The 22,773-nt window shown below is 43.2% G+C and overlaps 1 protein-coding gene across 3 annotated transcripts in view; it reads right to left on the bottom strand.

The window, feature by feature from the left end:
- LOC125447057 (myocardin-related transcription factor A-like) overlaps positions 1-22,773 on the bottom strand; it is a 169,384-nt gene that overhangs the window by 22,985 nt on the left and 123,626 nt on the right. For all 3 annotated transcript variants that reach the window (XM_048521126.2, XM_048521128.2, XM_048521127.2), the window contains 5 exons: positions 21,758-21,813; positions 18,960-19,035; positions 14,493-14,654; positions 7,797-7,969; positions 3,784-3,909 (listed from right to left, as the gene is read on the bottom strand). In XM_048521126.2, the coding sequence (XP_048377083.1) occupies positions 3,784-3,909; positions 7,797-7,969; positions 14,493-14,654; positions 18,960-19,035; positions 21,758-21,813 (593 nt within the window). The remainder of the gene's footprint in view (positions 1-3,783; positions 3,910-7,796; positions 7,970-14,492; positions 14,655-18,959; positions 19,036-21,757; positions 21,814-22,773) is intronic.

Below are 22,773 nucleotides of genomic sequence, written 5' to 3'. Positions count from 1 at the left end.
TCAAGTTCAGCTAGAGAGGATTACATGCAGGCAAGGAAGGAGCTCAAAAATGGTCTGAGGAGAGCCAGGAGGGGGCACGAGAAAGGCTTGGCAGAAGGAATCAGGGAAAACACAAAGGCATTTTACACTTACGTGAGGAATAAGAGAACGGTCAAAGAAAGAGTAGGGCCGATCAGTGATAGCATAGGGAACTTGTGTGTGGAGTCTGAGGAGGTAGGGGAAGCCCTAAATGAGTTTTTTTGCTTCTGTCTTTACGAAAGAAACGAACTTTGTAGTGAATGAAACCTTTGAAGAGCAGGTGTGCATGCTGGAATGGATAGAGATAGAGGAAGCTGATGTGCTGAAAATTTTGTCAAACATTAAGATTGACAAGTCGCCAGGCCCGGACCAGATTTGTCCTCGGCTGCTTTGGGAAGCGAGAAATGCAATTGCTTCGCCACTTGCGAAGATCTTTGCATCCTCGCTCTCCACTGGAGTCGTACCTGAGGACTGGAGAGAGGCAAATGTAATTCCTCTCTTCAAGAAAGGAAATAGGGAAATCCCCGGCAATTATAGACCGGTAAGTCTCACGTCTGTCGTCTGCAAGGTGTTAGAAAGGATTCTGAGGGATAAGATTTATGACCATCTGGAAGAGCATGGCTTGATCAAATACAGTCAACACGGCTTTGTGAGGGGTAGGTCATGCCTTACAAACCTTATCGAGTTTTTTGAGGATGTGACTAGAAAAGTTGATGAGGGTCGAGCTGTGGATGTGGTGTATATGGACTTCAGTAAGGCATTAGATAAGGTTCCCCATGGTAGGCTCATTCAAAAGGTCAGGAGGAATGGGATACAGGGGAACTTAGCTGCTTGGATACAGAATTGGCTGGCCAACAGAAGACAGCGAGTGGTAGTAGAAGGAAAATATTCTGCCTGGAAGTCAGTGGTGAGTGGGGTTCCACAGGGCTCTGTCCTTGGGCCTCTACTGTTTGTAATTTTTATTAATGACTTGGATGAGGGGATTGAAGGATGGGTCAGCAAGTTTGCAGACGACACAAAGGTCGGAGGTGTCGTTGACAGTGTAGAGGGCTGTTGTAGGCTGCAGCGGGACATTGACAGGACGCAGAGATGGGCTGCGAGGTGGCAGATGGAGTTCAACCTGGATAAATGCAAGGTGACGCATTTTGGAAGGTCGAATTTGAAAGCTGAGTACAGGATTAAGGATAGGATTCTTGGCAGCGTGGAGGAACAGAGGGATCTTGGTGTGCAGATACATAGATCCCTTAAAATGGCCACCCAAGTGGACAGGGTTGTTAAGAAAGCATATGGTGTTTTGGCTTTCATTAACAGGGGGACTGAGTTTAAGAGTCGTGAGATCTTGTTGCAGCTCTATAAAACTTTGGTTAGACCGCACTTGGAATACTGCGTCCAGTTCTGGTCGCCCTATTATAGGAAAGATGTGGATGCTTTGGAGAGGGTTCAGAGGAGGTTTACGAGGATGCTGCCTGGACTGGAGGGCTTATCTTATGAAGAGAGGTTGACTGAGCTCGGTCTCTTTTCATTGGAGAAAAGGAGGAGGAGAGGGGACCTAATTGACCTATACAAGATAATGAGAGGCATAGATAGAGTTGATAGCCAGAGACTATTTCCCAGGGCAGAAACGGCTAGCACGAGGGGTCATAGTTTTAAGCTGGTTGGTGGAAAGTATAGAGGGGATGTCAGAGGCAGGTTCTTTACGCAGAGAGTTGTGAGAGCATGGAATGCGTTGCCAGCAGCAATTGTGGAAGCAAGGTCATTGGGGTCATTTAAGAGACTGCTGGACATGCATATGGTCACAGAAATTTGAGGGTGCATACATGAGGATCAATGGTCGGCACAACATTGTGGGCTGAAGGGCCTGTTCTGTGCTGTACTGTTCTATGTTCTATCTATGTTCTAATTATTCCACTGGTGTCACCTTTCAACAGTTACAAGTCAGAAGAGATAATAACTCCGTATGTGGACAGGCTTGTGATCGACAGAACAGGCTGTGGCACTGGGCATCAAGCTAAACAAATCATATTCCTGAGCAGAGAATCTATCCCTTCACTTTGGAATCATCTACACTGTTTCCCCACCCCAGCTCTTTGCCAATTTTCACCTACTCTGAAGATGCTTCATGTGTCACTGACACCAATGCTGGCCAAGTACTCAGCGATCAGGTTTGGTCGCTGGTAATGAATTGCACTGAGCTGTGTGGCTACAGAAATGAAAGTCACTGAGACTGCACCTTCATATCAGCTCCTTGGAGAAACAGTTCCCAAGTGAGATGCCTGCACTGCAATCAGCAGCAGGGACTGTGACTAACCTTTCCCACTAATCTCGGTGGACCAGAGTAACTGGCAGCTAAGATCAGCGAACTTAGCTCAGCGCAGCTCCAATTTGAAGGCTATAGCTCCAGTTTCCAAACTAAAGACAAAACAAAAACAAGAGGACTATCAGCACCTGACGACACCAGGGAAAAGCCAATGTCTTGGGAGCAGACCGCACACCAACTCCAGTAATAAGAGAAGCCAATAAGAGAAAACTAAACAAACTGAAAAGTGAGGCAGCAGCAAAAAAAATCAAGAGAAAGAAAAGCTGACTTTGATCAGGCAAGGGACAGATTTAATAGCTAGTTGACAGACTGTTGCAGCAGAAACGAGAAACAATTGAATGTAAACACAAACAGCTCCTCATTCAGTGAAAGGAGCATTAGGAAATAAGATGATGAAAAGCCACATGGTTGACTACAGATAAGACAATCCAACACACCAAAAAAGAAACGACATGAAAACTTAAAATGGGCAGGAGCATGCAAAAGAAATAAGCCCTCAACTGCTAAACTTATGGAGACTGCAGCCCCCAATGATGCCAAATAGTACACACTTCCTGCAAGCGGAGAGGGAAAATGACTGAAGACCTCGAAAGCACTGAACTGCTGCATAGCTACTTTCTAAAGCATCTAAAGTCCGCACAGGGTACGCCATTTCTGCTAAGTCTGATATTATTTTAAGGAATGAACAAATTGAAGGTACTAAGAAGTTACACTAACTGACCTGAAATTAACCTAAAAACAAGTTTCTCCCAGTGATTAACACTGTGCACACTCCACAATCCACCAGGCTCTAATACTTTTGAAAATAAAACTTGATCAAGTGGTTAACCTTATTTTCTGGTGATAGAGTGATGATTAGCTTACATTTGGCCATGCTATAGCCCAAGATTTCTTACTATATTTGGATTCAGCACTCCCTTAGGCTCCTATCTTTGAGCTTATCCAAAAGTTAAAACTCCAAGAGCACGTGTGCGCACTCGTGTCAGGTTCAAGCCCATTCCTGTGGGGTGAGTCTCTCTCAAACAGCTACGGTTGAGCAGACTGCAGTCAGTCGAGATGCCAACTATCACCTAGTTAGCAGAAATGAAACAATGAGGGATACAGATAGAGCAGGATCACCTCCTGTAAAAAAAGTTGTATAAGTGGCCAACGTCACTCAAAGCTTCACAGAAAATAAGACCACTTGGCAGGGAACATCAGTCGGCACTCAAACCATATTCCACCAGCGACAAAGGTGCCTATAGGACAGGGCAGGGAGAGGAGAAACTTTGGCATGGAAATAAAGTAAACAAAAATTTTGGACCACACAATTTTCTGTAAACACAAGTCAGCATCTAGTTAACCTTACAGTTGCAACTGCACAATTCCAGAACTCTGACTGCAGTTTACGATGCAAAACATCATCACACAATCCCACGCTATAAAGGTTTTCCAAGAAGTAATCTTACTTTAATAAGTGTTGGCATGGGTTTGGCAGCTGGGGATAACACACCATTTGCCAATTTTGCTGTCTGGTGGTCAGACATTGGCTTGGACTTGCTCAATTCTGTCCCAGTTGGCAATGATATAAGATACTGCAAGAGAACAAATTAATTATGAAAAAAAGTGCCAAATCTTCCAAATCCATCTTTAAAAAAAAACTTGCAAAATATTGAGAAATGCCAGCTCTTTCTGAGGCGGTGTTTAATTTTAAAAGTAATATTATCTGCTCTTCTGTGGATCTGAGAACCCACTAAGATTCCCTATTGAAGGACCAAATTGCACGCAGGCTTTAACCAGTGTTACCCTCCAAACAATGAAGGATAAAGTCTGGACTGAATTAAAAACAAAAGAACTGCAGATGCTGTAAATCAGGAACAAAAACAAACTTGCTGGAAAAGCACAACAGAGTCTGTGGAGGAGAAAACAGAGTTAACGTTTCGGGTCCGGTTCTGAGGAAAGGTCACCGGACAAAATGTTCACTCCGTTTTCTCCTCCACATGAAAGTAGGTCACAATGAAGCAATTTATTTGGTAAGTTAATAATGTTCCAGTTACTGGTCAATGATTACGTGCACATGGTGATTCTTGGCAATGAGTGATGAGGTGACTCAAGGGCGCGATGAGTACTGAAACACTCAGTAAACCCTGTGGCACGCTCCCAGGTCAAGGAAGCCACAGCTATATGCAAGATTGCATCTTTTTTCTGCAGGGGGTAAAAAAAACTAGACTCATGAGCATTTCTTTCTATTCCTCATAACAGCCATCTTGCAGTCTTTTCCGAAAGAGATGGCTAGATTGGTGCAGTTTCAAGGCTACTACTGTCGGTTCACATCAGAGGGACTACACTGTGACTTCACGTAAATCAAATATAAGCTTTACAGTGAGAGAAGGAGCTTCCATCTTCAGTTAAACAGAAAGAATCACCTTCGTTTCTGAAAATTTTCTCAACCTGTCAGCCCAAAACATTAGGCTGTTAACTCAAACAGAGTTAACATTTCAGGTCTGGTGACCCTTCCTCAGAACTCGCAAAGAGCAATGGGGCTAGGCCAGGCGTATTCTTTTAGATGGCTGGAGGAAGGATAAACACTGGTCAGGTCACCAGGGAGAACAGCCTTGTTCTTCATCCCCGAGAGGGAGTCAATAACGTCTCCTCTCACAGCATCAACCGAGGTTTTATGCTTAAATCCCTGGAGTGAGCCCACAATTGACTGTGAGACAACAGTGCTAAACATTCAGCCACATTTCGGATAGAGCAAAATCTCAATGCCAGAGCTGGAGGGGTCCTATCTATTCGTTTCACTAACGTGCCCACTTTTACCAGGGAGACCAAATACAGATTGGGTGATACTGTGCAGAATACCTCTGCTCATTTATAAGCATTACCTTCAGTTTCCACAAGTGTGCACTTCAATTCTCATACTTGTTCTCAGGCTGATGTCTCTGACCTCAGCCTGCTACACCATTCCACTGAAATGATAAACAGCATCTCATCTTTTGACCAGGCACTTCACAGCTTTTTAAGCTCTACAATGAATTCAAAAACTTTGAAGGGTAAACACTATCCCACTATTTTCTTCTCCCCTCACCACTCCTGTGTCTACCTTAGTTTTGATTTTCACTTTGGACACAAGTTCATCATTTCGTCACTCACTCCCTTGGAAAAATCTTTTTTTTTAAAAACTACCAACCATTAACATTTTCTTTTATCTTTGGTACCATGAAATCTTTTGTGATTCAACCTCTAACCTCTCCCAGACCTTTGATTTTGTTTTCCTGAACCATCCCCACCCCCTTCACCCTTATACTAGCTCAAAACATACTACATTTTAGTCTTCATCCAATTCTGAAGAAATGTCAGTGACTTGAATCGATAATTCTGATTTTCTTTCTACAGATGTTCGAGCCCCAGAGTGTGCCCAACATTTTGTTTTATTTTTATTCGTCACTTTCTAGATCTGGATTTCACAATCAGGTTTGTATCAGCATGGGTTTGATACAAGACAAGCAGCCTGCGAGCTGTCACCACACGGGGTAATGATTATATTTGAATATTTACTTCTCAACAACAGCACAGAATAGGACCTGTGGCCCAGAGTCTGTGCCAACCTATCTACACTTCCCAGCTCTAGCCCAAGTACCTTTTCAAGGTTTGAGGTTCCTTGCCTCAACTACATGCCCAGGCAGTACATTCCAAATTCCCAACATTCTCCGAGTGAAAAATATCTCTCTTCAAATTCCTCCGAACCTCCTATCCCTTCACCTGAAAATTACACCCCCCATTATTGACCCTTCAATTATTTTATCTTCAACAACAGATTGAAAGTGATTAGTAACAAGCATCCCATTGAGGCCTTACCGACCGTCCAAAGAACATCCCAACCAGACCAAACCCTCTACCCTATCCCTGTAATGCCACATTTCCAGTTGCTAACCCACCTAGCCTGCAGATCCATGTACACAATGGGATAATTTAGCACAGCCAATCCACCTAACCTGAATGTCTTTGGGCTGTGGGAGGAAACCGCAGCACCTGGAGAAAACCCACACAGACACAGGGAGAACGTGCAAACTACAGACAGGCAGTCAGAGGGTGGAATTGAACCCGGGTCCCTGGTGCTGAGAGGTAGCAATGCTAACCATTGAGCCACCGTGGTTTCACTGCCTGGGTCTTGGTGGTTGAGGCAGAAATCATAAAGTCATTCAAAGGGAACCTGGATCAGCACAGCCACAGACCAGGTGCTGGGAGGTGGCATTCAAGTGAGCAGTTAGTCGTTTAGATGCTGCAGACTCATTGGGCTGAATGGCCTCTTTCTGTCCTCCAACTTACTTGTGTGTAGAAAGGCCACAGACCTGAAACATTAGCTCTGTTTCTCAACTTCCACAGACATTGCCAGATCTCCTGAGCATTTGTCACCTTTTTTTGTGTTTTTTTTTAAAACTCAGATCTCCAGCACCGACAGTATTTTGCTTTTGTATTGCTGTAGCAGAAATCAATTAATTATTGATCATGATAAGGTAAAGTTACACTCAGCAGTTACAAGCATCTCTCACATTTATGATCCCAGCACATCAATGTGAGGTTACGTTTATATTACTGAGCACCAACAGCCGCCCATAAGTAGCTCTCCCATCAGTAGGTATTCTGCAATCTAAAACTCCCAACGACTTTGTTCTGGCAGCAGTGCTTCATGGTTCTCCACGACCTGCCATCAGAACCACCTCATCTGTGGAACAGCAGCTTCGAAGGCAACCTTTAACACTACTCACCCAGAAGCCTCAAGTGTGAAAATAAGGAGACAGCTCAATGCAAAAGAGCACCCCAACCATGGAAGCAGTGATGCTGGCCACAGTTGAACAGCTCACCAAAAGGCAACGCAAACAAGAATGGACACTGAGGCTGGTTGCCAATTCATGCATCCTTATACAGGCACAAGTAGAGAGAGAACAACAGCAGCACTTGAATGGCCACTAGGTAGTAGGTAGCATGACTGTTGCTCAAAAAAAAACAATTAGGATGTAGGACAGAACTGCAATACCACCAAATCGCAAAAGGGAACAACACTTAATATTGCATCTGGACAGAGTGCCAAACTACATTGTTGTTTCCTCTGATATCTGGAATCTTGCACTTCTGCCCTGACAAGTGCCAGATGCAAAATCTCATCAGCATACCTCGTTCTTTCAGCACTCTCAAGAGCAGTATTGTTCTGGAGCTTCCTCCGCACCTTCTTTCTGCCTTGCAGATAGTGCCAACATTTGATAGATAATAAAAAAGTGTTGTCTTTATTCATGTCATTTGGCCCAGCTAGTGAACAATGTGCCTAAGTAAACAATGAATTACAATCCACAGATTCCAACTTAAATTTTTACAATCTAGAAAGAAACGGAAGGTTAATCTCAACATGGGCTGCTGAAGTCATCAATGGTCAGGTGATTTAATATGAAAATTTAATTCAGGGAGGTTAGTTGAAAGTCAATACCTGTGTAGAACGAGTAAGGAGGGGATGGTGTGGATCAACAGATCGTGCTTCTGTGGGGGATGGCAATGATCCCAGTGACTCCTGGCTTCCTGGTTGCTCTGGTGAAAGGGCATCACTGCTGTCTTCATCGAACGATGAGTTGTCTGCCAAGGCGGAGTACGGCACATGATTATCTGCAGGAGAAAATCACAACACCACATTAACAACCTGGCAGGGAAATTATACAAGCTTCTTTCGAGATCCACTCCCCTGTACACAGACACAAACGACATCCACAAACATCAAATTGTCACCACAGCCATTAAAGGTAGCTCTGCTCTCAATCCAGGCTACCCCAGAAATCAACGAGTGCTTGACCAAGCAATTCCATCCCCTGACTCAGACTAATTAAAGCAACTTGACAGATGATCCCACAAGTTCAACAATACTTACTGTTTCAGGAATTTAAACAGCACGGTGGCTCAGTGGTTAGTATTTCAGCCTCACAGCACCAGGGACCTGGGTTGGGAGTTTGCACATTCTCAGTGTGCCTGTGTGAATCAGGTGCTCTGGTTTCCTCCCACAGATCAAAGATGCGCAGGCTAGGTGGATTAGACATGTTAGATTGCCCATAGGGTTCAATGGAATGTGTAAGGTGAGTGGTTCAGCTATGGGAATGCAGGGTCACATGGATCACCTTTTTTTTGGGGTGGTGAGAGTGGTGGCGGCAAAGAATCTGGGGGGGGGGGGCAATGGAGGATTGGAGGGGGTGAAGTGGGAAAAGAGTGGTGGTGAAGAATCTGGGTAGGATCTTTGGAAGTTCAGTGTGAACTCGATGGGCTGAAAGGCCCGCTTTCATACCATTGAGATTCTGTGAATTATTTAAAGCAAAGAGTTTACATAACTTCCTTTATTTAATTCAGCTGTTCAGTGTGCCTGTACCATCTTGGTGTACAATCTACATTCTCATGCCAATTTTTAGTACAAGCAGAACCAGCTGGGCTTCCTTCCCTCCACTCTAGAGCCCCTGGCTCTCAAACTTGCGAATCACTGTATGGAGATCCAATAGCACTCTACACTGCTGTGTCACCCTACCTGTATCACAACATCAGCAGCATTATGATCAGTCACTTCTTATTCCCAGAGGAAGGGAATACAGACCTGAAACGTTAACTATGATTTTTGTTCATCGATGCTGAGCTTTTCCAGCAACTTCTGGTTTAGTTCCTGTCTGACAGCATCTGTACTTCTTTCAGTTTTCACTTCTTATTCTCACCGTTACAACCACTCCATTCCACCCTGAACCTACTCAGTCCCATGCTTATCCAAAGAATTTCCTAGGAGAGGCAAAATACAAAACACTGAGCAAGTTTAAAAACACCAAACTGGACTGGAAAAACCTGACTTTCTGATGTCACTCTGAACGGAGTGTGCAAACGCAAACAATACCTCAAATATTAGTAATGATTCACTTCATTTTTGAATACGATCCTGAAAAACAGAGTACAAAAGACTTTCTCACCCAAGACAATCACAATCAATAAAGAGTTTGTGAATGGTAACTGATTCTAGAAGCAGCAGCATTTTCACAAATGCAAATGAAAAGAGGTTCATTGGGATTTTGTGTTTTTATTAAATTCTTCCAATTTTACCTCACTCGTTGCTGTCAACAAGCTTCACAACAACTCAAGCTTTATATAGCACAGCAAAACAGTTGCCGCTACAGCACGATCTAACAAAACAGGTCACTGAGCCACATGGCAGTAAAGTTCAGTCACAGAGGGAGGTTTTAAGGAGCAATAAAGGGAGGAGAGTGGCACAGAAGACGCTGAGAGGTTTTACAAGTTCCAGAGCTCAGAGCCTAAAGCAGCTGAAGACACGGAGCAAACGGAGATGAGCAAGAGGTTAGATTTGGAGGAGTGCAGCAATCTGGGGTTCTGCACGGCCAGGAACAATCGGATATAGGGTAGGGTGAGACCATGAAGAATCTTGCAATCAAATGATGAGGACTATAAGATCAAATCTCTGCCATTCACCGTACTGACAGCCCATTAACCGAACAGCTCTAAACACCAAGTGAAACAAAACAGAAACAAAAACGCCTCTAATCTTGGAGTTTCCTAGTTCACTGTGGAACTTGGGACGCCACTAGACCAAAACCGGATAACAGCCCAGTGATCGACTATGAGGGACTGGTCAACCAACCACTATCTACAAACATCCTAAGTGGCTGAAAACGAAGGTGATGTCGCCCAATGGCCTGCTGGCAAGTGTGGCCATACCCACTCAAATATTATGACAACACTCCTCTCCATCTGAATTGCAGAATTTGAAAAACACAAAAAACCCCAACATAAATTGGACTTCACACCCAAACAATTGCACACAGTGCGTCCCAAATAAACACCTTCACATTAAAAGTGTGAGAGGCCTGACATGTGACCTGTATCCGTGCCTGATGGGCCTTGTTTGCTTGTGTTAAATATAATATCGTGAGTGGCTAGGTGTCTGGGGGTAATAGGTTACAACAATGAGATCATGCCACTGCAGTGCGCCAGAATGATTGAAGAGGACAAACCAGGAATTGGCATGTGGCACATCACAAGTATCTCCTTTGGTATGGCCCATCCTGTGTTCAGTAAACAGCTCCAAGTGAGGCAGCACTGGCTGAACAGATTTATTGATTGCTTACTGAGGGCTGAGAAATAAAAGCAATGATACAAAGTGATCCATAAATATGCCAGATAACATTCTATTCCAGTCCAATGGGACTAACAGTACTAAAGCAACGTGACGGAAATGATCTTTTTTGGGATGGTGACAAGTTACTTCAATTGTCAAGAAACTAACATCATTGCAGGAGTCATGTGAAGAACGGGAGGTGGGTCACTGTGGAGTAAGGAAAGAGTAGAAATATGCTACTAATTGGGCTGGCGCCTCAGCAAGCTAAAACAAGCACAATGGGCCAAATAACCTTGTTCTGTGCCCTACACTCAAGATTTGTCACACTGCACATTTTCTTTTTAAATGTTTCCTGGACTCAGAAGTAAACAATATCAAGATTTCAATAAAGATGCCTTGCTGCAGTTTCTTTTGTTTTTTTTTAAAAAATCAACAGTTGTCAAAAAGCAAAAGGGCAGAACACTTGCAGTTGCTCCATTTAACATCCTGGAATCTGTCCACTAATCACCAACTTTGGACTGCTATACATCAGCTTATTTAGAGTCAAGATGTACAGCGTAGTAACAAACCCTTTGGTCAAACTTGTCCATGTCAACCAGATACCCTAAATTAATTTAGTCCCAGTTGCCAGCATTTGGCCCATATTCCTCTAAACCCTTCCTAGTCATATAGCTAACCAGAAGTGTTTTAAATGTTGTCATTGTACCAGCCTCGACCACCTCCTCTGGCAACTCATTCCATACACACACCGCCTTCTGTGTGAAAAAGTTGCCCCTGAGGTCCCTTTTAAATCTTTTCCCTCTCACGTAAAACCTATACCCTCTAGTTTTGGACCACACTACCCCAGGGGGAAAAGACCCTGGCTTTTTGCCCCTGTCCATGCCCCTTGAGGTTTTATAAACCTCTATAAGATCACCCTTCAGCCTCCAACACTCCAGGGTAGATAGCCCCGGTCCATTCAGCATCTCCCTGTAGCTCAAACCCTCCAAGCCCAGCAACATTCTCCTAAATTTTTTCTGCAGGCTTTCAAGTTTAAGAACATCTTTCCTCCAGCAGGGAGACCGGAATTGAACAGATCCTCTTTTGGTTATTTTTGTTTGGTCGTAGTGTTACCGACAAGGCTAACATTTGTTGCTGAGCCACCTGCAGGAATCAGTGCAATCCATCTGCTGTAGGCACATCCACAGGGCTGCTGCAAAGGGAGGTCCAGGATTTTGACCTCAGAGGATATAGCGAAGCAGACAGACTTTGTGGCATTTGGACAGTTTTGTGATCACCATTACAAGGTCTCTTTGAATTCCAGATAAATTATTTTAAGTGCTGCCATGGTAACATTTGAACCCTGGTCCCTGGAGCATCCATTAACGTGAGCTTCTGGGTTATGGGTCCAGTAACATTACCATTATGCTACCGGCCCCTTAGATATTGAGAGGAATTATTTCATAGATAAAAGTTACCCAGAAAGCATGATTGCTCCCCACTTCATTAAGTTACCCATGCAAGGAACAGTACGCCACTCCCAAGTGGAATAATGAGCAGCACGACTGATCTGTTGAGAAAGCAGCATAGTGGCAGCGCGCTGGACTAGTAATCCACAGGACCAGGTTCATACTCTGGAGTCGAGGATTCCAATCCCACCGTGGCAGCCGTTCGAATTTAAGTTCAACTAATGAATAAATCTGTAGGATAATCCTTGCCTCAGTCATACCAATAATGAAATTATCACTAACTTTTTTTTTAAAAGCGACCAAATTCACCAATGCATTTTAGGGAAGGAAATATGCTGTCTTTACCCGGTTTGACCTACATATGACTCAGATCCACAATGTGGTTGATCCTTGACTGCCCTCCTGCATGGCCTATCAAGTTATTTAATCATACCAAATTGCTACAAAACAGAACGCAGCAGTTCAAGGCTGCAGCTCACCATCACCTTCTCAAGAGTCACATGAAACTGGCAGTGAATACATGCCTTGCCAGTGACACCCACATTCCATGAAATAACAAGAAAAGCTCCTGGGTAAGTGTAATTTGGACAAGAGAAAGCGAATTAGCAGCGACAAGTCTAGGAGGTTATTTTTCACCCCCTAAAGGGCAGCTTAATGCCTTTTCAAGAAACGTGAACTGAAACGAGAAAGAACCATTTGTAAAAGAGTGTGTCTCAAAGGGTGCTACAGTTTTGAAAAGCTACATCCATTGCAAACAACTGTTTGAACAAGCAGCAACTGATGCTTAAGTTGCAGACAATTTGGAGCTGAGGGCTGAATACTGATAAAAGCTCTCAGAAACAAGTTGATTGGTCTACAGCCTAGTGTCCCATTATTGATGACAGAGGCCTTTGCCTGCCAGCAACTGAGAGACTGGTTCTCAGATATAGCTGAAATTCTTAGAGCGAGGAACAAGTTAGCGAAAGAGAGAAGTGTTCAGTTCTTCCTCAGCTGGGGTGCGGTGTCTCTGCTCTCTGCTGTCAAAACGAACTTTAATCCTCTCTCTCCTGCAATACTTGTTGTAAGCGGTGGTGGGTTTTTTTTTTAAACTGGGAAGAGACCTTCTGTAAGTGAACCAGGCACATTGTGGCTCTTACAAGCCAGTGGAAGCATCCAGAGAAAGGCAACTGGAGCATCGTGCTGATCAGCAGTAGGATCCTAAGGAAAATCTCAACAACACGAATCTGGGAGCAAAGACTACTTCAACTATCTTTCCCGGCAGCCCATTATGTATTTTTATCCTGTTTGTCAGACTACCTGTAAGTGTGAGGGTATAAAGGGATTCGAATTTAAATTAATAGTATTAAACGCCACATGTTTATTACTGTTTACCTGGAGCTAAAGTCTAATTACTCTTAACAGACAGTAGTATTTTAAACAGAAGCCCAACCCAAGATTTCTATGAAACTGTGTCTGAAAGGTAGGTAAATTGGGCGCTTTGCTTAATTTAGAAAATCCTTAATTTTTGTGACGATTCAGAAAGCAGGGTTTGACTTCCAGCACAATAACCCAGTGAGGTGTAACAAGAGCAAGAACTGGCTTTATTTCCAAGCTAGACATTGCTCAGGTGATGTGTACAACAGCAAAGGAAAGACAGAATTCAGCATATTTTAATGTCAGCCTCAGATGTGTGCATGGATCTGGTCAACATACTTAGACTCATCCACGTACTTAATTTTAAACTTGGATATATTTTCACTTGTAATTTATATCTTAACTCTCTGACGCCCTGTAAAGATATTCCGGGTGGGACATGAGGTTTGGCCATTCAGGATGGTGTTCAGTATTACATTAGAGTTACTGATTGGAGTTGCAGAATTAACCAAAGCACAATTGACTTCAGTCCTGGTCCCAGACCTGGGCCAAGGAAGGGTGAAATCCTACAAAAGAGACAGATTTCTACTCTAAATCGTTACCCTACAGGAGACAAAGCATGTACAAGTTTCATGCTGTGAAAGGGTGGGATCAGACAGAGACAGGGCACCACAGGGAGGCTGAAATTGCTCACGCTTGTTGTCAGCATTCACAAAGGCAGAATTTCCACTGGAATGATGTGACAGAGGTATAGGAATGTCGAACTACAGCCAAGCAAGTGCTGGGAGACCTTCCGAGGCTGAAAAATATACAGATCCCAATAAGGTGACACAACAGAGACTCAACTTCCTACTAAACGCACTTTGCCTCTCGGTATTTCCCCCTCCTCATGGGAGTGTCCAGTCAAAGCAACATGATAGTAAGTGTCAGTGTGGATCACTTACTCCAGCCCAGCAACACATCCATTATCCAACTGGGCTTGCTCAACAAGTCTGGAGAGGAAAAACCTTTATTAATTTCCTTCTCTTTTCCCCCAAAAATGGACTGATACCCAGGGAAACTGTCTCACGTCAGTCATCTCTAAATAGATAAAACATACCGTGATATGGGCACGCAAAGGAAAATTGGATGGGGGGGGTTGAGGGCAGAGGAACAAAAACAAAAATTTTACTGCAGTCTTGTAAAGCAGGTGACTGAAATGGTGCATTTACTAAAATAGCAGGCGCACACTCACCTATGATAGCTTCTTTTACACTAGAGTCCACAGGAAGGATGTTCTTCTCCACTAATTCCATGGGGCCAGGCCGCTGGGCAATCTTCTCATTCAGGTCGTCGGCTAGCCGTGCCCGTTTCAACTTCATCTGCGTGGCTTGGAGGGAGGGCTCTGCTGAAGTTTCTGCGGGACGTCAGTACAGACCCAGACATTTCAACCTGCATTCAGTACTTTAACACATAGCTCAAGCTGGGATCAAATGCAACATTTCCACCCTTTTGTTAAAAAAAATTCCCTATCTTCAGTCTCCAAAAGCTCCCCCCCTCATGGCATTGTAATTGGCGAGATAACACAAAAGTGGCAAGCCAACAGATTTTCACCTGTATCCAACCACTTGACAATCAGGAAAATCATGGCTGAATATCTCCACCTTCAGTCCAAACAAATGTTAGAATAGTGAACAACAGAGTCCGAACCATGCTTGGTCTGGGAGCTCACGAGGTGTGGGGAGCAATGGATGCAGGTTTGCATCTTAGCCATGCAGACGCTGGATGTCTGAAATTGAAACAGAAAATGCTGGAAATGTTCAGTAAGCCTAGTAATAGAGGGAAACCAAGTCAATATGAAACACGAACTTTGTTTCTCTTTAGCCTGAATCTGTAGAACCCGGCCCTCCACTCCCCACTGAGACAACAAGTCATTCAGTGCCTTAAAAAGAGAGATAGATAGGCAGGCTCCTGATTACTGGAATTATAGGAAGCAGGCAAGAGAATGGGATTGAGAAACATATCATCCATGCATAAATGGCAGAACAGACTCAATTGCTCGAATGACCTAATTCTGCTCCAAATCTTATGGTCACAGACACTGCTAGACTTGGTGAGCACTTGCAGCATTTTCCGTTGTTTTTCTCAATATCTCACCACTTTCAAAGTTTGGGAATCTCATCTACAGAGTGTGGAGTATAACTGCGTGCAAGTTGCAATGTGCCATTAATTCTCCTCAGCCTAGTCGTGGCCCTAATAGTCTAATTTTGACTCATTGATCCAGAGCTTTCTGAAGTGTAAATCAGATGTAATCAGTCAGAATTTTAACAACTTTGTTCTTTTGTTACTTACTGCTGTTGTCTTAAGATACACTTGCTTTTTTAATTAAATATTACTCTTAGCAAAGCAACTATATTGCTCCATCCCCGTACATCAACTTGTAATCCCACTTGACATCCATAATTGTGATTTTGTTTTAACCAGACTTTATACTATTGCAAATACAGCCTCATGACATGACTGGAACACAAACGAACATGATCTTTTTGGAATTAGATACTACCAAATAGTTTATATATCAGCTTTTTAAAAAAGAAAATGCATTAGGTTGAATTGCAACTTAATCCTTTGTATATGATCATTATAAAACCAACAGTTGTTCAACATTTTAAATGAGTTCAGATAACAGGGCACGTTCAATGTGAGGATCTTGTTTACTCAAAGGATAACAGTTGTTGAGGAAGTTACCAGCAAAATCAAAATCAAACGCGCAAACAGGTTTGTAGATATTTTGATACATTTTTGCATGGAAAGGAAGCTGCAGTGGGTCAGAAAGAAAGACTTGTTGACTTGAATAGCCTTTTCAAAAAAAAACCTCCTTATTCTACACAGGCTGCTTCTGCCAGCAAGTTTGAGCACAGGGAATGCAGTCACACAACACGACTACTCAGCACAAGGTACTTCTCTTTTTTTTAATCTTGCTTTTACATCCAAAACCACACAAGAGTTGCAGAATAGAACAGTTTGTCGGAGGTAAGTGTTTCTATTTCATAAGTAGTCCTGTTTGAAATGTTAAATACAGCTATATAGTGCAATGTCAACATTCCATGTCAGTGCAGTCCTGCTGGGCCATTTTCTCTTTGATATTTACCAGCACGCATCTCATCAGCAATGCAGAAGTGCATGTCAACCACTGTCTGCCAACATCTGAGAGCAAGTGTTGAATGAGTTACTCTCTTCACAATTGGCTGAAGTTCATCCCACCGGACAAAGCAGATTGTGCAAATTCCTTCTGTCTAAAATCTCTTTCAATTCAATTAAGTTCGGCTGAGCTCAGAGCAGCACTAACAAAAGGACAGGACTGCAGTGAGCATGGCAGGGTATCAGGACAGAAATATAGGGCTCAATCATGCAGCAGTGAGGCAACTCATAGCCCGACACTGACAAGGCCGCTGTGGGAACCCGTCAGCTCAAACAGTTGTGTGTTGCAACTTGTTGCTAAAGTAAAGTGTCAGGAAGCAGGGCATTTGGGACCTTGGTGAACGAGCTCTGATGAATAGGAGCAGCTTGGGAGGCTTGGGAGATCAGAAGCCTGATACTGAGCAGTTAAGTGCACTTAAATGAGCCATGAAATTGGGGCTGAGTTGAGAAAAAAGCCGAGGATAAGATGGACACCTGCGCTCATAGAAGCAGCGTAGGGAGCATAAAGAGGCTGCTGTTCTGTTCTTACCCACAGAGATATCCCACAGATTTCCACTGCATGGGAAGAGGTCAAATCTTTCAACAGAAAACCCAACTCCACACCCCTACTCCCCCACATTGCTAACAAATTAATTTGGGCTTGGATTAGTCGAGTGACCTTACTACTAGGCCACTATCTCCCACTTGGCAAGTCTCTCAAGGTATCCCAGCTTCTATGAAGGGCCCTAAAACCAAATTAAATATTAGGAATTTCATTGGTGTCGACAAGGGACCAAATACTCACCTCAGGCAACCACTCTATACATGTGAAAAATGATCTGACTCAATCTGAATAAAAACCCAAAAGAACTGCAATGTTGTAAATCAGGAACTAAAACTCAAGTTCTGAGGAAGGGTCACTAGACCCGCAACATTAACTGATATTTTTCTGTTGCCAGACCTGCTGAGCTTTTCCAGCAACTTTGTTTTTGTATCTCAATCTGAAGCCGGTTTCTTCAGGCATTCTTGGAATGCAGACCTATAAGATTATGGTCTATACCCAAAGTGACAACATCTTTTGCTAACAGCTCGGACTGAATCCCTCAATTTATCAAGAAAGGGGAGGCAATGGCCTAGTGGTTTTATCACTAGACTAAAAATCCAGAAACTCTGCCAACGTTCTAGTGAACTAGAGTTCAAATCCCACCTTAGTAGATGGTGGAATTTGAGATCAAGTATAAAATCTGGAATTAAGAATCTACTGACGTCCATGAAATAGTTGCTGACTGTCAGAAAAATCCATTTGGTTTACCAACATTTTTCAGGGAATAAAATCTGCAAATCACACCTTGTCTGGCCTGTATTGATATTCTGGACTCTCAGCAATGTGGCCGATTGTTAACTCGCTTCTAGGCAATTAGGGATGGGCGATACATGTTGTTTGGTCAGCAATGCCCACATCCCACAAATCATTTTAAAAATTCTCATCATTTAACAACAACTGGTCCAATGAGATTAAAAGATTAAAACAGGCAGAAAAGATTGAAAGTGGTAAACTGAACTTGTCAAATCAGATACAGAGAGAAGCAAAAAACAAAACAGCAAATGAAAAAGGCAACAAAATAAACAAAAATTAAAATGACAGTTTTTGAAATAAGAACAACTTATAACCTATCCATAATTGTGACAAGGTTGATCAGCTTTGTATTATGTTAAAAAGAGGCAGCTGTACTGTTGATCATCAGCCTTAATTTTCTGTGGGGTGGTTAGTGGGCAATTAATGGTGAAATCCAGCATATTCTATAAATTACGATTAAGAGCATGATTTTGTTTCTGCAAACGGGTAAGGAAGATAAATCAAGCACCAAGTTCTGGAGATTTGCAACTCTGGCTGAATGACTTGAATTCCACTCACTCCCTCCCCACTTCCCTGAACTTTCTGGCTAAATTTCACATCACCATCATACATCATTAACACATTGTTAGTTTTCCAGCAACATCTTGCCTGATATTACAAAAAAAATTTCCATTCGGTTAACTCTGCAAAACAAGATTAACTTTTGATGTTCAGCTCTCAAAGCAAACAATGATGACAACTCCTCTGATCAACTAACATGTGCAGAGTCTCAGTATTTAAAATTCAAAGGACTCAGTTCAACTAAACTTACACTGCCAGTTCCAAACACTACCTCACCTCTTGGCTGGACAATCATGCAGATATTACACTGCGATTTGCTCAATGCACTTGGCCCCTGCTGCTCACATTTAATCTGCACAAAAACTCTCCATAGCAGTGGGAGATGGCGATGTCATGCCTCTTCATTTATTCAAGTTTTCAACCGATCCACAGTTTCAATATCATTGCAGCATTCATCACACAATCTTACATGGAGGCCTGATACAAAAACAGAAAGCGCTGGAAAAGCCCAGCAAGTCTGTCAAACTGAGAACCAGCCCTGAAGAGCAGCAGCATTGGGCTCAGAATGTTAACTCTATTAACAACTCAGTATTTTGCTTCTCTAGGGAGCCAGACAGATCTTACCTTCAAGTATATGCATTCTGACCAACTCTGCTCTCTCTGGACGTGAGCGGATCTTTCTTTTCAAATAGTCCTCAGTCTGCATTTTTAAAGAAAATGAAAAGGAGTATGTTGGGAATCTAGGAGGTTGAGAATAGCTCAAAGTAGCACTCAGTGAGAATGGGAAACATTTGAGAGAATTTCACTCTCCTTAGTTACAATCAATCACTTTTCAATTTATTTATTTAGATCAAGAGTCAGTTAGAAACTCAGGCCACAGCTGAGCATTACAACTCTTCATGGCCTGCAGGTAAGTCTACAGACTGAGAAAAAGCAATGAGCATTTCAAATTATTTCTTTACATTTTGAGCAATCTCAGTTAAAATGTAGATCACAATGGAGCAGACTAAGAGAATCAAGCTAGTCTCAACGTTCAGCTTTTCATCCATTAGACTACAGGTTATGACCACAAATCCAAGTGGAAGCAGAGTCCTGAACTAAATTTCCAAAGTGTACCGTAGACTTATTTTTAATTCTAGAAAAGCATGACCAGGGTTTTCTGATAACCCATATCACCATTACATAGAACTTACAACAGTACAGCACAGTGCAGGCCTTTCGGCCCACGATGTTGTGCAAACATTTACCCTAATCCCAAGGTCTATCTAACCTCCACCTCTACCTTAAACTACCATCCATATGCCTATCTACTAGTTGCTTAAATGACCCGAATGAGGCCGATTCCACTATCCTCCAAGGCATGCCACACCCCCTACCACTGAGTGAAGTACCTACCTCGGACGTCGCCCCTATATCTACGTCTACTCACTTTAAAACTATGCCCCCTCGTAATAGCTACCTCTACTCTAGGGAAAAGTCTCAGGCTGACCACTCTATCAGTACCTCTGATCATTTTGTACACCTCTATCACATCCTTCGTTGTTCTGAAGAGAAAAGTTCTAGATCTCTCAACCTTTCCTCCTAAGACCTTCCCTCCATTCCAGGCAACATCCTGGTAAATCTCCTCTGCACCTTTTCCAATACCTCCATGTTTCCCCATAACGAGGTGACCAATACCTCCACGTCTTCCCCGTAATGAGGTGACCAGCTGGACACAATACTCCAAGATATGGCTGAACCAGGCTTTTGTATAGCTGGAGCAGAACTTCACAGCTCTTGAACGCGATCCCGCTATTAATGAAAGCTAACGCACCATACACCTTCTTAACAATCCTATCCACCTGGAAGGCAGCTTTCAGGAAACTGTGGACATGAACCCCGAGAAGCCTCTGCTCCTCCACACTGCCAAGACAACTATTCACATCAAGCAGATGTTCACCTGAGCATCTGTTAATGTGGTATACTGTATCCGCTGTGGCTTCCTCTACATCGGGGAAACCAGAGGCTTGGGGGCCGCTTTGCAGAACACCCATACTCAGCTCACAACAAACAACTACACCTCCCAGTCGCAAACCATTTCAACTCTCCACCGCCAAGTCCTCGGACAACATGTCCATCCTGGGCCTCCTGCATTGCCACAATGACGCCACCCGAAAGATGTCGGAACAGCATCTCACATTTCGCTTGGGAGCCCTGCAGCCCAAGGGTATCAATGTGGATTTCACAAGCTTCAAAATCTCCCCTGCCCCCGCTGCATCCCAAAACCAGCCCAGCTAGTCCCCGCCTCCCTAACCATTCCTCCTACCTCAAGCCCCACCTCCATCCCCTGCCCACTAGCCTCATGCTGCACCCCCCTCCCCTCACCAACCGACCTGTCCGTCCTCCGTGGACTGACCTATTCCCTCCCTAACACCCCTCCTACATTCACCTTTACTGGTTCTAACCCCGCCTCTTTGACCTGTTTGTCTCCTCTATCCATCTTCTACCCACCTCCCACTGTCTCCCTATTTATTTCAGAATCCCCTTTCCCATTTCTGAAGAAGGCTCCCGGCCCAAAACGTCAAGCTTTCCTGCTCCTCTGATGCTGCTTGGCCTGTTGTGTTCATCCAGCTTCAAACAACGTTATCTTCCCGTTAACCCTGTATTCTGCTTTCAAATTTATCCTTCCAAAATGAATCACATCACACTTTTCAGGGTTAAACTCCATCTGCCACTTCTCAACCCAGCTCTGCATCCTATCAATGTCCCGTTCTAACCTAGAACAGCCTTCTGCACTGTCCACAATGTGACCCACCGTGAACTTGCTAATCCACCCTTCCACTCCTTCATCCAAATCATTTATAAAAATCACAAGTCGATGAGGACACAGGACAGATCCACACGTAACTGGGCACCATGCTGAATGTTTTCTATCCGCTAACACCCTTTGTCTTCTAAGGGTCAGCCAATTCTGAATCCAATCTGCCACATTTCCCCCTATCCCATGCCTCCTCACCTTCTGCATGAGCCTACAAGTGGGTATCATGCAACTAGCTCTACGACTTTTCAATATGTAGCCTTGCTGGTAAGATGGACATTAGAATCTCCTACCCAATGCTACTTCAGGGCCTGATTGCTTAAAAGTAATTCAAAAAAATGAATTTCCAGTCAAAAGATAAAAGATATAATTTTATTGGCAAGAGAGGGAGTTTTTAAAATTTGAATGCTCATGGTCATTACCACCTACTGCACAAAAATGCTTGACTTTTACGAAAGATCTGTTGTGATGCTTTCCAACAATGACTTTTACAAGAAGAGGTGGTCAACTCTGATACATATTTTCTCCCTTGTATAATTGTTCCTTTAAATACAACAGAGGCAAAACAATAAAACTCTCAGCAAGGCAAGAGCCATGTTTAGAAACCCATGTTAAAGTCACTTACCCGTGCCCTCTCCAAGCTTCTCCTCTGCTCATGAAATGCAGCAGGACTCTTCAGAGCTGTAACAATGAGAGAAGTCAAACTGTAGCAACAAGGTGAATTTAAAAAGGAGATATTCATAAATATAGATGTCCAAACATATTTCAAAGCAGCTGTCATACAAAATTCCACTCAACCACGTCAGAAAATTGGACAAAACATGGCTAAAGGGATAGGTTTCGAGAAGCAGCTTAGAAAAGGAGAAATAAAACGATGAGGAGTTTATGGATACAATTTCAGAGCAGAGGCAGCTGGCATACAGTAGATCAATGGAGAGCTAAAGGTAAGCTCAAACGTACAACAGGTTAGAATTGGTGGGGTGCAGTAAATGGGCTAGGGTGACTTAAACACTAGAACCAGAATTCTGAGGCACAGATGGACTGGGAACCAATTCACACCAGTGAGAACAGGGGAAAATGGAGAATGGCTCCAGGTGCATATTTGGGGTAGATCAGCAGAGTTTTGGATACAGCTCAATTTTAGAGCGGATGAAAAATGAGGAGACCGGCTGGAAAAGAAATGGAATGGTCTCAGCAAGGCTCTCACCAGCAGATGAGCTGAGACAATAATATGATGGTGGAAGTAAGCGCTGGAAAATTAACTTCCATTAAACCAAGCTATTCTCTGATCAAATTTCTCACAATTCATTAAATCAGTTTGGATAGGCACATGAATAGGAAAGGTTCGAAGGGATGTAGGCCAAACACAGGCAGGGACCGCTTTAGTTTTGGAACATGGTTGGCGTGGATTGGTTGGACCGAGTGTCTGTTTCTATGCTGTACAACTCTATGACTAAGACCTCCAATGCAGATTGGAGATATTTAACAAGGCGGCTAACATGTTGTAAATAATGAATTTCAGCCAGCAAGCTTCATTATTCATACAAGCTGGTGCCTCCATGTGTAAAAGTGAGGATTTACATGAGTTGTCATTCATGGAATGTCTGAATGAATTATAGTCAAAGCTTCTTTCCCTTTCGC

The sequence above is a fragment of the Stegostoma tigrinum genome, chromosome 38 (genome assembly GCF_030684315.1).
Source record: "Stegostoma tigrinum isolate sSteTig4 chromosome 38, sSteTig4.hap1, whole genome shotgun sequence".
Taxonomy (NCBI): domain Eukaryota; kingdom Metazoa; phylum Chordata; class Chondrichthyes; order Orectolobiformes; family Stegostomatidae; genus Stegostoma; species Stegostoma tigrinum.
The sequence above is the reverse complement of the archived record's forward strand: the minus strand, read 5'-3'. Positions and strand labels throughout refer to the sequence as shown.